The following is a 16439-nucleotide window of genomic DNA, read 5'->3' as shown; positions in this document are numbered from 1 at the left end:
AGACTCGATTGTTAACTATATTGCCTTATATCTGTTTCTGCTATGCTTGTCTGTAAAGCGCTTTGAGAAAGCTACTTTTAAAGGCGCTATACAAAATAAATGTATTATTATTATTATTATACATTTCAATGATGCATTTTATTGTGATAAAGAAAATCTGAGTGCGCCCAGGATAATATCCTGCTTTTTATGCATATTTAGGGGACAGAAAATACACCGATTCGGCAGAATGGTCCATAAACATTTCAGAACTATGGCTGAATTCCTATCTTTACACTTTAGAAAACACTAGTCGAATAAGAAATGTGAGATATGACCGATTTTGTTTATATTTTTTATAAGATTTGTTTATTGTAAAACACTTGAAACAAATAGCCAAACCGAAAACTGCAGACAGTGCCTCTTCCCACGCGATCAACCTGCCTTAAAAAAAATCTAATCACGCGCAGCCTAACGTGGTCATCGATTGCTGCCTTGAAGTACACAAATAATTGAAAGCTTTTTGCCACAGTGTATGCTAAACTGTTAATAACGGAGTGAAGAGCAGACCTCTCAACAAGCATGTGGCAGCAAAGAGAATATAGAGTGCGCGTTCACGCGGCGGGGTGGCACGGCCCGACAACGACAGCAGCCCATTTAGGGTTGTTCGTTATTTGCTCAGAAGTCCTCTTGACTACCCCTAACTTTTAACAGATTTAGCGCTGGTTTTTGCGCTAAAACCCTTTGTGAGATACTCTTAGGACAAACATTTAGGACTCCTAAATGAATACTGATACGCCCATTGTTTTTAAGAATGTATCCTAAATCAACACGGTTCAACTCAATGAGAGCCTGATAATTAGTTCACAAGTTGAATCAGCTGTAGGGCCTACAATGAAATTGTTGTACTGTTGGGGGGGGACTAGACCAGAGTTAGGAACCACCTATTATCGTTATTAAAAAAGGTAGGGTAAACGAGTTTTTAAAACGGAAAGAAACTGAAAACACAAAGTGTGTATCCTACTCTTTATCTGGATCTATATCTCTGTCGTCCTGATAGGACGTTTTGTGAGAAAGCTGTTGTCGAGCAAACTAATACAACCGAAAGTACTGCGGTGCGGTAGCCGTGAACTGAATCTGCGCATCCAGGGTAGCCTACTAGTTAGCGACACTCGTAGACCGATGCCGACCCTGGTGTAAATTAAACTGTCTATGCATAGCCTACAATGATTTTCTGAAACCATTTTAACATTTCAACAGAAAAGGGTAATCGATGGCTCATCAACCTGAATTGCACGTAGTCAGTCAGTCCACTCCCTCCTAAGCCCGACACAGTATTTCCTGTTAGCATTTCATCATATCTAGACAGTACGGGCTTGAACGTCTCATTTGGTCTTAAAGCAATAGGCCTACTTTCCGGCAGCAGTCAAAGTTGATGATGGATTCAAGAACCGGTGTCGAGATACTGAGTTCTTTGGAGCGGAGTGACCACACTGCATTCGTAGATGGGAACGTTCTTTACGTGTGGGGAGGCTGTCAGGTAAGTTTACTTGTGCGAAGTAATAAACAACTTCAGCTGCAAATGTAATGTTTTTTGTATCATGAGAATGCATGTACCCATACTACATGTTTCATATTTTTTGTCACCTCGTTCTGTTACAGTTATCATATTTTTAATATATGTCCATCTAAATAGTCAGGTTCATATGCTGCCGACCTTTTGTAAATGTTAGGCAACTGCATCTTGGAAATATGCATGTGATTCTTGTGCTTGTTTGTAGTATTTCATATTCCTGTTGGTAATAGTGGTGAATGATTGCTACTTCACATTTGGCATTGTCATGTTGATTTTCTGATATTCCCTGACAGTCAGTCTCAGGATCCGAAATAATGTTACCCAGTGATGAGATTTGGCTGTGCGATTTGGAGAGTGGAGCATGGTAAGCTATAGATTGAGACAGTTTATTGTTATCTGTTTGTCTGTTCCTTTCGGTTCATTAAAAAATATTATTTAAGGAAATGATTTACCTGTTGTATTACATTTCTTTGTTATTCATTGTTTATTGGATGTTTATCTTATGAACAAGTTTGTGTTAGTCTATGCAAGAAAACCTGTAGATAACATGAACTTTTCCCTATTACAGTTTTGGGACATTGCTACTTCCCCCTACATGCACTAACCCACACAAGTCACTGAGCATTCATTTGCATGTTTGTGTGTGTGTGTGTTTTGTGTTACAGGGAGCGGAGGGGGATTGAGGGAGAGCCCCCACCAGCCCTTTCAGGCGCCTGTGGTTCATATCACAATGGCTCTCTCTACGTGTTTGGAGGGTGTGACCCCAACGGACACACCAACCAGGTAAGCACCACCCCAAGGCAGTTATCGACCCACTGACCGAGGATCAGAGTGCGTTAACCCTGAAGAATGTAGCGTGAAACAGACCTCAGAGCAGATGGCGTCGTTGTTAAGTGATGGCCAAAAGCTGCTTAACACGTTTTGTTTTCCTCCTGGCCACGTATCCTTGATATGAAAACTATTTGTGACATGCAGCCTCGCCTGTAACCTGATGAGACAAACAAATGTGTCATTTGTAAAACATAAACACTCTTCAGAAATGGCCCTAAGCTGACTTAGAAAGCAAAAGTTGGGGTTTAGGGATTCATGAGAACCAGAACAATCTACTTTCCCCCCCACAAATATTTCTCTTAACATCTGCAACATTTCAAATGTATATCTTGACCAAAGTATCATCTATCACAGGATTCGAAGAGGCAAATGTGCATTTTGGTTCTTAATTCAAATAAAATGCAGAGTTGCTTTTTATTTTTTCCTCATTTGGCTCTAAAACGTGACTAAAATGGACCTATTTGAACCCAAAGGCATTTTGAATTAATCTATCTGGACAGTAGGGTTTTCCTTGGCGATTGTAACATTGTTGTTTTAAACACTACGGTTGGGGGAATGGTTAAACTGTAGTAAGTGAGTGGTTTTTATTCTTCTTTTCATATTATGATTAGACATAAGGTTAACAGTGTGGATGAAGTTAGGGTTATGTTTAAAATTACAATTGCAGACATTTTTCATTGCGCTGCTCTAGAAAGTAGCATTCAGCAAAGTCACTGCAAAGAGGAGATTATGACTGGGGTCTGTCCAGGTTCAGTACCTCCCATTCTCAACCCTTTTCCCACCCTGGAGCCAGCTGGCTCAATTGGTCTGCCCTCATCTGGAGGTCAGTGAACAATTTTGATTGATGTTGATTGAGAGGCAGTTGTTATGGAACTTATAAGGACATTTCAGTGCCAAGCGGTATTGACAGCTCTTAGAAACCAGTCGATGTACACAGAAAGGGATGTTCCTGACATGCTTCTTGCCCCTGTTCAGCAGAAAGTCCATCACCTACAATGCCATGCTTGGGTCTACCTGTATGTGGGAGTGTTGGTCACAGAAAGTGACATATGCAGTCACAGAAGTCTGTGTGACACTATTCTCCTTTTTATATTGTTTGGCCAATGGCTTCTTCTACATTTAGACCTGTGACAATATCAAGGCACTTCACATTGATAATGCTCGGGGGACAGTTGTCATTCAGGTCCAACACCATTTTTTTTTCCTTTAGTGCTTGCTGGTTAGAACCGTGTGTTCTGAGAGGAAGCTATTGAAAGGGGAAGAAAATAAATGTTCGCATACCATGTGCTTGGGCTGGGGGCTGCCTTATGCCCCGAAGACCCATCTCAACCTTGTGTCCTATTGTTGACCCCTCCCTCAGGAAGGCCTGGAGCCAGTTATTATATTTGATTAATTTAGCTGACATCGAGATTGCAAATGTTTTAGTACCTATATTACTTTACAGAACTTTATTTGGAGGACCGGTGGGAAAGGGCAATACAGAGCCATTTGTAAGCTGGAGACAATTAGACAGTCATGACTGGAAATGTAGCAATGGCACCAGGGATAACACCCACCCTCAAGGGTTCTGTCACAGTAGAGCAGTTTGATTTTCGAGTTCTCTTTTGGGACATTCTATATTTTCACTGTCCTCAGCAGGACTTTCACCACCAAAAGAAAGTCTGCTTCAGCTTTGTAATAATCCAGGTCTTGTTTTTTTTAGAAAGAAACCTGCATCTGACATACGATATGGAGCAACTGCCCACTGCTTCATGTTAATCCTGAGTGTCATCTGTTGCTTTGCGTGCAGCTTTACAGTGCCAGCCTGCTGGACGGTTGCTATACCTGGAAGAGAGTGAAAGATGCCCAGGGGAACACCCCTTCACCCAGAGACAAACACACCTGCTGGGTACATAGAGACAGGTACAGTACACACACACACACACGCTTAGTTTACTATATCTGTGAGAACTTCTTTGGTATCGCAATTGATTTCCATTTAAAATGTTCTCCTTTTTAACACCTAACCTTAACCACTAGAACGCTGTTATAGCCCTCACATTAACCCTAAGCCTAAAAATAAGTTTGGGACATGCAAATGTCCTCACTAGTTATGTCATGGTTTACTATCCTAGTGAGGACATGGTCGACCTCACGAATATAGTAGTACACGCACTAAGTTACAAACATACCTGACATAGGGCTACAGAACTACAAACACATGTTGTCGAGGATACAAACCTTTAAGTCAAAAGTTGTTTCATTGAGCTGTTTTTATGACATCACTAACCAGACTGGGCAGGCCTAGACAACTCCATACTCCAAGTGTGACAAAAAATGCAGAGGAAAATACGGTTTTAAAAGACTCCACAAAGCCATAATTACTAGCATTGAGGCCAGCACGACAACCGCAGGGAAGAACGAAAAGTGCCCTGGAACCGTCAGCCAATCACTCACCTTTTGACACACACTGTTTATTAGAGCCTGGTTGTAATGAACTTGCTGTTTTTTTGTGACGGTACTCAAATGGAGAGGGAAAAAGCCCTTAGCATGACAGGACGGCAACATTACAGTGGGGGATGTATTGAAAACAAATGCAAACTTGTGTGTTTTGATCTTTTTATTATACATTGTGACATTTGCTGTGCATCACATCTGTTTGCTGGGCTCGTCTGTTTAAGAGAGCTTTGGCAGCTGCTAAAAAGAAGGTTTGAATGAGTAAGGTTCATGGAAATGCTAAGTCTCTCTCTCTGTCTCTCTGTTTCTGTCCGTCTCTCATCCATCAAAACAGTTTTCTTTCGCATTTTCAATGCCTTTCCCCCGGTCTATAAAGAAAGATTGCATTTGTTTCGATTGATGCACTGGAAGTGCAGGAAGCTGCTGACTGTAGTAATGGTTTGATGATTGATCTTTGGAACTGTTTTCTAGGCTCATCTACTTTGGAGGTTATGGATGTAAAACCATCAGAGAGGTCAACAACTCCAAGAGCTTTGCGGTTGATGAAACGTCCTGGGTAAAACTTGTATAAGTGAACCGTATTGATTTACACAATATGCCATGTCGAACTCTCCAGTTCTACAAGTAGAATATGTTAATGTTTATAGAATCACTGTACTTGTTATAATGTTTCGCATGTTGTATGCGGGTGGAAATTCTCCGCAGGCAACAATTGGGACCGTCTCCTTTAGGTTCTGGGGCTGGAACAATGAAGTCCATGTTTTTGACCCAAGCACAGTGACATGGAGTGAACCTGAAACTCACGTGAGTGCGTGCGCCTGGCACAATCCTATAAAAGGTCCTATTCTATTTGTGATCTCGATATACATTGTTTTTATTAATTTAATGCATTTGGATCTCAACAAAGTAAATAATAATCTAGAAAATGAAACATACTTGAAAAAAACAAAAAAAGCTAAACCGAAGTTAACAGGTTAACATAAAAAAAGGAAATGCAGTACAATATATCACTGTATCACATGCAGAATCCAAATGATAAAAGTATATTGTAATTGCCTTTTGTTAGACATAATTTGCCTCTTAACTGCATTACTTTTTCTGTCATTTTAATTTAATTTGAGTCATGTACACGGAGCAACTATGGCTAACTGCCTTGCTCACGGACAGAACAGCACCTGTTCACACTCTGCTTTGGTCCTCTAGGGTCTTGGCCCGGCGCCGAGAGCGTCCCATGCCAGTGCCACACTGAGGGACAAAGGCTACATCTGCGGAGGTCTGGTAAGGCCACTTTCAGGTGTCGTTTTTGACTACAATCATCTCTTAGAACATGGATCTTTCTGCCTAAAGTCAGCTCTGCGCGTGTCTGATTGATAAGACAAAACATGCCTGTGCTGTTGTCTTGCTGCAGATTGATACAAACAGCTTTTTGACTGTGACCGAATCCTGACCCCTGCAATTACAAAATATTTTCTTTGTTTCATTTGGGACAGGAGGACACAGCTTTGGACATCCACTGTCTGGATCTGGACACTTGGACATGGACACAGATGTGAGCTCACTTCCTCCATCTCTCTATATACAGTACCAGTGAAATGTTTAGACACCTACTCATTCAAGGATATTTCTTTATTTTTATGAATTTTCACGTTGTTGAATAGTGGTGACAGTGAAGACATCAAAACTTTGAAATTATGACATTAAAGCATGTAGCAACCAACTTTTTTTAAACTAATCATTATGCATTTACATTTCAGTTTTTTCAAAGTAGCCTTTCTTTAATGCTTTTGTTTCCATATGTGTCATCTCATTATTTTGATGTCTTCACTATTATTCTACAATGTGGAAAATAGTAAAATGGAAGAAATACCCTTGAATGAGTAGATATCTATATCTTTGTCTGGCACATTTTGTGACAGACTGGGTTGAAACCTGGGCCTGAACTTACTGAAACCTGAGCCTAAGCTGACCTGGAGCTGTATTATGAAGGCTTGTGTGTTTGTGCGCAACAATCTCCATTCCTCCAGTGACCTGCTGTCTTCCTTGGTACCCGTTGGGCGTTCCATGCACACCCTGACCCCAGTGTCTGACCACACCCTCTTCCTGTTTGGTGGGCTGAGTATCTCCGGAAATCCCCTAAGTAAGTCCAAAGCCAGGCAGGATAAACCGGACCAAATACTACACTCACTATTGTTTCAGGCTAGTTCAGACTTGATCTCTGTGTGTAACAAGTGTTAGCAGTTCGGTACATCAGTGTTACATTTTATATTTTTTATATCCTTTGGACGAATTTAAATTACTCAAGTGTTTGTATCTTTCACATGAGGAAGAGAATGGGATACTTGCCCTTAACTTAGCGCAGACTTACCTGTTTTTGTATCAGGAACTTAACCCACATTTAACTCCTCAAGCATTTGGCACTGTTACACAAGAATTTAGTATTGGGTTCTTGAGATTAGTGCTCTGTACAACAAAAGGCCAATTAGGCAAGAGCTTTTATTTCAGTATTATAGAAATAAGGGCATTGTTAAAAAAAAAGTACATATTAAACAAATTTTTTTGGTTATCTTTATTTTAGATGATGGGTGGGAGTTTAATGTTCAGACAAAGACATGGAGCGAAATGAATCACCGACACCATGACAAACCCAGGTAAGAAACACTGAACCCAGAGATTAAGTCACAGTCATCACAAGTCACTGCCTTTTTCTTTTTTACATATTTGTACATTGATATTTTAGCTAAATTCCAACCACATTAATTGATAACGGTAACCCAATTTAACAAATCACACAAGTACAAGTTGTAACCATTTATGCAATTAAAACACAAAGACCTCTGAGGTCCACCAATTTCTAAAGAAAATGTCCTCATGCAAGTCGATAGAAAAGCATAAATGCTATATTATGCAAAGCTGTTAGGGTTCAGCCTTCATAAAGATTAGAAAATTGGTCTGGTTTGGTCTTAATCATACGGATGGCTGTTAACGCATCATGCCAAGGTGAAAAAACCTGTCCAAGGCCTTCAGAAGAAAGTTTGATTCCCCTGGGAGGGATGACAATGCCATTTCTGTGCAATTGGATGTACATGATTTCACGGTCTGACCAATCATCTACAAATGTAAAAAATTCCAGACTGGCTAGGAATTCCAGATGGGCTGGCTAACGTTCCATCATTGAGTCAACCTTGAATTCTATATTCTACCAATTCTTGAGGAGCATGTGAGTCCATCTATTCTCAATCCAATTAAAATGCTACAGGGTGCTTAAATAGGGCTGTGCATGAAAGAAAGAACATGATACAGTTGAAGCAGTACTGTAAAGAAGGGTGGGCAAAAATTCCCTGAGACTGTTACAAGAAACTGTAACTTACTTTTGCAAAAGGGGACAACACCAGCTATTGAAGTGAGGAGTGCACTTTTTCCTGGAAAGTATCCATGATTGAGGTTCTGAGGTAGTGCACAGCAGACCCTTAAAGAGGCTCTCATCTGCTTTTTACATTTCCTCTGAAGGTCTGTATTGTTCCATCGTCATGATAAGTTTTGTTACTTCACTGCAGTTATTCTTGGGATATGTTTTCAATAGTGAAAGTAAACTAAAAATCCAAAGAAGGAATTATTCTTTATGTGCATTAACCTCATTGGGTTGTATGTCTTACAATATTGTTTTTTTCACATTTTTTTTTGCTTAAAGGCCCTCGCATTGTTCTTTTTGATGAACTGGAACACTAAATGATGTCTGGATATGTTATATCTCCATAGGTTGTGGCATTCAGCATGTCCTGGCAAGGACCAAGATGTGGTTGTCTTTGGGGGAAGCCAAGAATACGTCCTCCTGATGGACTCAGTAGGTCTTAATTTCTACTGTAGCATTGTACATTTTGTCCCACTGCTGGCCTGCCTCTGTAGCTAAAAAGGTCCTGTTTGGTCCTTGGAGTGCAGACCATATGCTGCTGTGGGGTTAGAGCAATACGGTGCATGCTTTCCTCTGGTCTGCTATGTGAATTTAGTTTCTATTTAGTTTTCTTTTAAAACTACATCAAGGCTATTATGATTCAAAGAAACAATGAGAAAACAATATGCTTTTGATACGACTGATAACAGATTTCCCAAGGGAACTGGCTGTCTTGGAGTAGAGGTTACAGTGGCTGCCTTGGGTCACAGTGACCTGAGTTCAGGCTGCTTTCATGGTTCTCCATCACTGCAACATCGCCCATTATAATTGTACCCAAGTTCATCTGGAGTCCTTGTTTCAGTTTAATCATGTGGCTTTGTAACCTTGAAAGGACTGTTGGTGGTCTTTATTAACCAGAACTCAGAACAGTAAATTTAATGCCAGATAAAAAGTAAGACATAAATGTGTTCCAATAAATAATTAATAAAATAAGTATTTTAAATAGAAAAGATTACATTTCCTCGCAATGCAATCTTTCTTTTTCAAGTAAGACATTTCTCAAAGAGCTATGGATCAAGACACCAATGCTTTAAATGTATAACTCTCTCTTTATCTTCTGTTTTATGTAAACTTTGTCTAAATAAAACTTTTTTACTCTTTATTATACAAATAAGCTCTAGTAGTGTTTAGGTGTTTTGTAATGCAACTGCATTGGTGGGACGCTGAGTTGAGTCTTTAGCATAGAAATATTTGGATTACCAGATGAATGGAGCGCATAAGAACCTAGTTAAGTGGATGCAGTGTTTGGGTTTAGGCTAAATATGCTACGGCATCACTGGGTTCATTATGAAATCACCCCCCTCCTTTTCTTGTCTTAAATCTTTCTTTCATCTATCTAGCTCAATGTTCTGTGACCTTTCCTTTCAGCTCACTGTTTTAAGGTCTCCATCCCAGAAACACTGCAAAGATGTCCTAGTCTTCCAGACCCAGCCATACCCCCTTCTAAGGTAAGCCCCACATGCGTTTGTCTTTCTATCCTTATGGGAACCTGAGACCTAACATTCACCCAGAAATCCATGTTCCCTATTCCTTACCGCCAGCCCTAACACTAACTTTAATTTTGCAGTAACCTCAGTAGCCTAAATGATGCCTAAACATAACCCTAGCCATAACTCCTAACTGGTAATGTTTTTACTTAAAAGGTAGTCTGGTGGTCAAGAGTGTTGGCCCAGTAAAGGAAAGTTTGCTGTTCCTAATCCCTGAGCCGGCAAATTCTTCTATACCTGAGGAAGGCAGTTAATCCAAATTCCTTCCAGGTCATTGCTGAAATTAAGAATTTGTTAGGATTACTACGTGGGACAACCACACAACCCAGAATAGTATATAGAACAAAGTCAATGCTGGAATGTTGAGTATTTTACAAAAATTGCAGCCAAAAGTTTACAAAAGGCTACTAGGGTGAGTCAGCTGTCGTAGTGGTCGTTGGTGCCAGTATGTATGTGGTCCATTCCCAGCCCAACTACATGACTCAGTGGCTTAAAGGATTTTGACACAGGACATACACTTTTTTAGCAGGAACACAGTTTGTGCTGTAATTTTGATACAGGACATGCATTCATGTAGCTTGATGTTTGCATGAACAATAGGCTAAGTAATATACATTATTTATAATATAATCCAATTGAACATGATTAATGTGTGGTAACCATTATTAATAAGGAAGGCTAGATAATGATAGTTTAACATTCATATGTTGTCTGGTATAGCAGTGGCTACTTTCATCTTCAAATAGGTGTGATGTGCACAATGTATGGTCGCATTTAGGTTTATGCATTGTTGTATCATTGAGGGATAACAATACAGACTCCACCTGGTATTTCCTCAATGTCACTCAACCTAGGCCTGGCGTTCAGCTGTCAATGTTAGTTCATCAATTCGGACGTGATCGAGAACTAGCATTCAGGGCACCTGGATTGGTTCTAAAAGTTGTTACATTTAGAGGGGAGGAAAATGACAGCAGTATGCAAAACAAAAATTACTGATGCGATAGCCACAAGGTCTTACTTGGTGAGAAATCCAACAAAGACAGGTGCTGTGCTTATATAGCTCACTAACTAAATGTCAGAACGAAATGTATTCCCATTCTTGCTTGATATAGGATTTCAGCTGCTCAATCTTTCGGGGTCTCCTTTGTTGTATTCATCCTCTCTGGGATGCTCTTTTTAAACCCAATCATGTTACTGACCTGTTCCCAATTTACCTAAATAGTTGCGAGATGTTCCACCAGGTTCTTTTTCTGTATTACACATCTTTTACAAGCTTTTGTTGCCCTGACCCAGCTTTTTTGAAATGTGTTGCTGGCATCAAATTCAAAGTGGGCTTATATTTTTCAAGGAACAATAACTTTCCTGTTTCAACATTAGAAATGTTGTATTTGTACAATTTTTCTTTTGAATATAGGGTTTAAATAATTTGCACATCATTTGCATTCTGTTTTTCTTTACATTTTACACAGGATCCAAACTGTTTTCGAAACAGGCTTGTAAATGGAGAGATGGGGAAACTATATTCTATTCAAGATATTGGTGATTTGTTCAGCAACAATTCTTATTAATGGAGGGTTATACAGTATGTTCCTAAATACTAATTTACCAAATTGATTCCAATCTCCTCATTTCTTGGGCTCATTATTTCTGGTAATATTCTTGATATTACTTGCATGCAATGGGTCCCATGTCCCTGGCATTTATTTTTTTGTCAAAGTAGAGAGCATTTTTTGGTTTTTAACGTCCTTACATAGCATTCACATTATGATTAAACATTTCTACAAAACAGACCCCTGACAACGTATAAGTACATCAAGACAACCTACTTATTATTATAGGTTCCTTTAAGCTAATTCAAGAATTCCACAAAAATATTTGATAATCTCAATTGTATAACAATGTTTCTTTACCGTTGACTTATAGACTTGAAACCAAAATTAGGAAATTGTGACAAATTGAGCTGAGCTGTGGAAATTGGGACTTTCTTGAGGCGTGCTCATTATTACTTGGGACTTGAGACCTGAAGGTTAAGACTTGAGACTTGCAAAAAATACTGTACTGCTGCACATTTTTATTTTAGAAAGATAACACTCCTGACAGGATTTATGTTACTGAATTTTGTAATTATATTGTTTAGTAACTTTGCAAATGTTCTTCAGTAAGGGTTAGCAATTAGCTAGTTCCCATTAGCCATTAGCTGGATTTGGTTGGTTATTAGCTGGGTCCTGTTAGCTGAATGCTGGCTCCAGTCCAGTGATAGTTAGTTTGGTTAAGACTTCGTTAGCTTGCTCCACTATGTCCTGTTCATATTAATATGAAGGTAATTTGCTATTGTCTCCTCCTTCAACTAGATTTTACTACATTAGCTGAACATGAAGGAATTTTACACACACCTACAAAATGCCTGCTGTATAAGCACTTCCTGAGAACACCTGATGTAAAAAGTTCTTGAGATAATTTGACTGACTTTCTTGTTGACCTTATTTCTTATTTTTTTATGATGTGCCTGTTTCCATTTCCACTAAAAAGATATTACTCAGCTCTTCCTTCATCATGTCCAGGTTGTCTTACTAATTGTCTTCAAACACTTAGTTAATCATGTCATTCTTGAAGGGAGGATTATGTGCTAACACTAGTATTCTAGCTAGTAATACAGCACTAATCCAGCATTAAACACCAAATCATTGTTGATATTTCTTTGGCCCGTTGAGTAACCATTGAGCTGGAATAAGGAAATCTGATGCCTATTAGGTAATTATGAAGTGTCCCCTTAAGTTATCCTACCTTAACACTAACAAAGGCTTAACTAGTAGGACACCTTTGCGGCGATTGCAGAGAAATTGCTACTGAAAGCAATGCAATTTGGTTTACCTAATTAATAAAAATGGTTTATTTTAAATTCCTGAATCTGACCCTACTAGGAAGTTTTTCCTAGCTACTGTGCATTCATATTTTCTTGTTGCTTAATCTTTGGTGGGGTTTTTTCGGGCTGTTTACAATAGCCACAGTGTGACCTGAATAGAAAATGTAATTGCTTGATGGACCAAGTTATGACTTTGGGACCATAATGAATACCATAGAGAAACCGAAAGTGTTTTGATAATAAAAGCAATGGGAAATACTTCTCCTATGCAAGAGGTCCCCAGAGGAATAAGGTCAAGCTTTGCCGGTCTCTGAAACAAAGTTTGGACAAACCCACTGTAAATATTGTGTAAAACTGACAAAATAAACATGACATGCTTTATAGATTCCAGCACCTGTTTTTCTCTTGTTTTTAATGACCCTGTATGCGTTTTGTCTTAATAGATTATGTGAAGACTGCATAGGGCGCCACGCTGATGTTTTGCAAGTGCAGCTCTCGTGGCTGCCACCCAAACTACAGGAGACTATTGACAAGAGAGTGTTCTACTTCAGGACACTCCAGGAAAATAGAAAACTGGAGGAGCTGATTTTGGATTGACATGCATTGATATATATATAGTTGCTGTCAAAAGTTTGTAAAGACTCATCTATTCATTTGAATGTACTATGTCTACAAAACATAAATTATTTAAATTATCTGTAGGACTGTAAAGAAATATTTTACATTGTTGTACTGACAGTAGGTTTTTTAATTGTTTTATTAAAAACATTTTTGAAAGGTCATTAGTGGCTGAATTGGTGATAAAGCAACAGGTAGCAATTACCTTGTAAATAGCATTCTTTAATTGGTTATTTGATCACTTTAGTTAATCTGTGAATCTTTTTTTGTGCAATTCATTTATGCTCTTCAATAGAAGTCCATTTCTACTTTATTTTTTGTTATTAAAATGTTTTTGATTTGTTGGATGTGCTGTATGTTAAGTACTTGCTTCTATATTCAACAATACCAACTAGGTACACTTTAGCCATGACTCATATAAAGCAGAAGCAGAGTCATCATGGCACTGTGGCAAATATGCCACCTGTTTGGTATGTAAGAAAAACAAGATACCAGTCCACAAACTTGAAATATTCAGTTTAACTCAAGGTAATGTATTGGAATGCTTCATTACAAAACATAGAATGATACAAAACACCCTTGAATCCTTGGGAAATAATTAAATTCTTCACTTCGGTCAAGCCGTGTCACACCAACATTTGTGTGTTATATTTGCACACTCTTTGGTATTTTATTCATTACTAATTCCACTCACCTGTTTTTGCCAAGCCCAAACCAGATCCTGATGATTAAGTGTAACAATGGTAACCAGTAGATCAGGGTGGTGTGCTAACAAGAACTTAAAGGGAGTATTCTCTATGTATACATTTTTAGAAACCCTACTGTTTGAAACATTTACAATTGTTAACTGGAAGCCAATGCCAAACATTCAATGTTAGGAAATATTTCTGAGGAATCGGTGAGGCAGAGGAGCATGCTGCTCATCTTAACACAGTTGAAGCTTCTCAATGCTGTTCAAACTTTATTGCAGATCAGCATTCAGTTGCTTGTATACAACTTATTTTATACTTTTTATATTAAATCTTTATGTTCACTTTAATACATTTGGTAAAGTGGTAAATGGAACTAAGAACATGGGGTATAGAAGCACATCGTCATTGGCACACAGTTTAACCTAACCCTACTTCGACAATATTCCCAAGAGGTTAGACGAAAGGTTTGCATCTTAATATTATGCCTTGCTACAAATAAAATTGGAAATGGGAAAAAAAAAATGTAGATTTTTGAACTGTGTTGTCTTTTCCAATTTCTGCAAAATAACTGCCTTTAACCATTTGTCCAATGTTTGAACTATTTCACTACTGAAATTGAGAACTCGAGGTCCAGCGTGATGGATATTTTATCCATTCTGAATTTTGTGATAGACACTTAAAACGATTGACACGCTGCCCTTGAATGACCAATCTGCCTTGATCTCTTATTACATTAACTTCTTACTGTAGGTAGGCCTATTCAGGTGCACTTGAGGCAAACAAAACTAAAAATGTTTGTCCATTAATATGAAGTTCTACAACCTTTTAACAAATACAAAAATGTAACACTTTGTTACACCAAGTTGAAGCTCAACCCAATTTGGTCACAGTCATGTGACTGACCTCATTTGCATCACGAGAGAGAAGTCTATTTAGCGTTTTATCTTAATTTGCATCATTTCCATAGGGTCTGAATTTACAGTGGCCTTGAAACATACAAATCCAGGGTTCAAATTGAGCAATATGCATTAGCAATGTACAGAAACCTGATACAGTTTGACACAATCGTCTTCACTTGTAAACCGCCGGGGGGGCTCGTTTGAAAAAATGGCGCATGCTATTTTGGAAAGTGATGCCTCGAGCTATCAATATCAGGTAGTTTACAAAACACAAACAAGCGTCTTGAGTCTTCGATATGTCTCGGGAAAAGCGTAATATAAATAAGCCCTTTGTTCAGGACACTTGAGGCCATGGTTTACATGAAAACATCTGTTCACAAGCTGTGATCTCCCTGCTCCTTAGCCCTAACTCTGCCTGGATGGGACTCTGTTACTTCCACTGGGCCTGGGTCAACATCATCATTTCCTTTATCCGGCAGCAAGACCTTTTAGCTAAAAACCTAGTTGTTCTGTCTGAAACGTGGCCTCTAATGAAATTATACTGTAGCAAAAACATGTTCTACTAATCTAATGATGCAATTCTTTCACAAGTTAGACAAACACTTGAGAGAATGGAAAATTCCTCTACATCTGCTTTTCTAATGTAAAGTCAGCATAGTTTGTTCATTAGTGCAGAAAATACTTTTAAAGAATTAAAACAAGCCCTACAACTTACACTATGGTCAATTGGAATTTGAGGAAATTACTCTTAACGTTAAGGTTTTTACTGTGCAATGCCTGGGTGTATATATATATGAAAGGAAGACAGACATTAGAACTATATATATATACAGTGGGGAGAACAAGTATTTGATACACTGCCGATTTTGCAGGTTTTCCTACTTACAAAGCATGTAATTTTTATCGTAGGTACACTTCAACTGTGAGAGACGGAATCTAAAACAAATGTCCAGAAAATCACATTGTATGATTTTTAAATAATTAATTAGATTTTAATTGCATGACATAAGTATTTGATCACCTTCCAACCAGTAAGAATTCCGGCTCTCACAGACATCTTAGTTTTTCTTTAAGAAGCCCTCCTGTTCTCCACTCATTACCTGTATTAACTGCACCTGTTTGAACTCGTTACCTATATAAAAGACACCTGTCCACACACTCAATCAAACAGACTCCAACCTCTCCACAATGACCAAGACCAGAGAGCTGTGTTATAAAATTGTAGACCTGCACAAGGCTGGGATGGACTACAGGACAATAGGCATGCAGCTTGGTGAGAAGGCAACAAATGTTGGCGCAATTATTAGAAAATGGACGAAGTTCATCTCCCTCGGTCTGGGGGCTCCATGCAAGGTCTCACCTTGTGGGGCATCAATGATCATGAGGAAGGTGAGGGATCAGCCCAGAACTACACGGCAGGACCTGGTCAATGACCTGAAGAGTGCTGGGACCACAGTCTCAAAGAAAACAATTAGTAACACACTACGCCATCATGGATTAAAATTCTGCAGCGCACGCAAGGTCCCCCTGCTCAAGCCAGCGCATGTCCAGGCCCATCTGAAGTTTGCCAATGACCATCTGGATGATCCAGAGGAGGAATGGGAGAAGGT

General features: G+C 38.9%; 1 protein-coding gene across 2 annotated transcripts; it reads left to right on the top strand.

Moving 5' to 3' along the window:
* The first annotated feature begins 569 nt into the window (after window positions 1-569).
* Window positions 570-14633, top strand: LOC105030451 (kelch domain-containing protein 1). 2 transcript variants are annotated; one of them, XM_020046690.3, is made up of 14 exons: window positions 570-944; window positions 1381-1519; window positions 1849-1919; window positions 2221-2338; window positions 4176-4288; window positions 5294-5378; window positions 5528-5626; window positions 6026-6100; window positions 6313-6371; window positions 6847-6959; window positions 7398-7470; window positions 8579-8663; window positions 9639-9718; window positions 13064-14633. In XM_020046690.3, exons 2-14 carry the CDS (start codon window positions 1415-1417, stop codon window positions 13215-13217), a joined length of 1230 nt encoding a protein of 409 aa, XP_019902249.1. In that variant the 5' UTR covers window positions 570-944; window positions 1381-1414; the 3' UTR covers window positions 13218-14633. The 2 variants fall into 2 exon arrangements, with proteins under 2 accessions (XP_019902249.1, XP_010902631.1); XM_010904329.5 differs by having other exon boundaries at window positions 570-1519.
* Window positions 14634-16439: the final 1806 nt, after the last annotated feature.

Source organism: Esox lucius, chromosome 5 (assembly GCF_011004845.1).
Source record: "Esox lucius isolate fEsoLuc1 chromosome 5, fEsoLuc1.pri, whole genome shotgun sequence".
Lineage (NCBI taxonomy): Eukaryota > Metazoa > Chordata > Actinopteri > Esociformes > Esocidae > Esox > Esox lucius.
The sequence above is the reverse complement of the archived record's forward strand: the minus strand, read 5'-3'. Positions and strand labels throughout refer to the sequence as shown.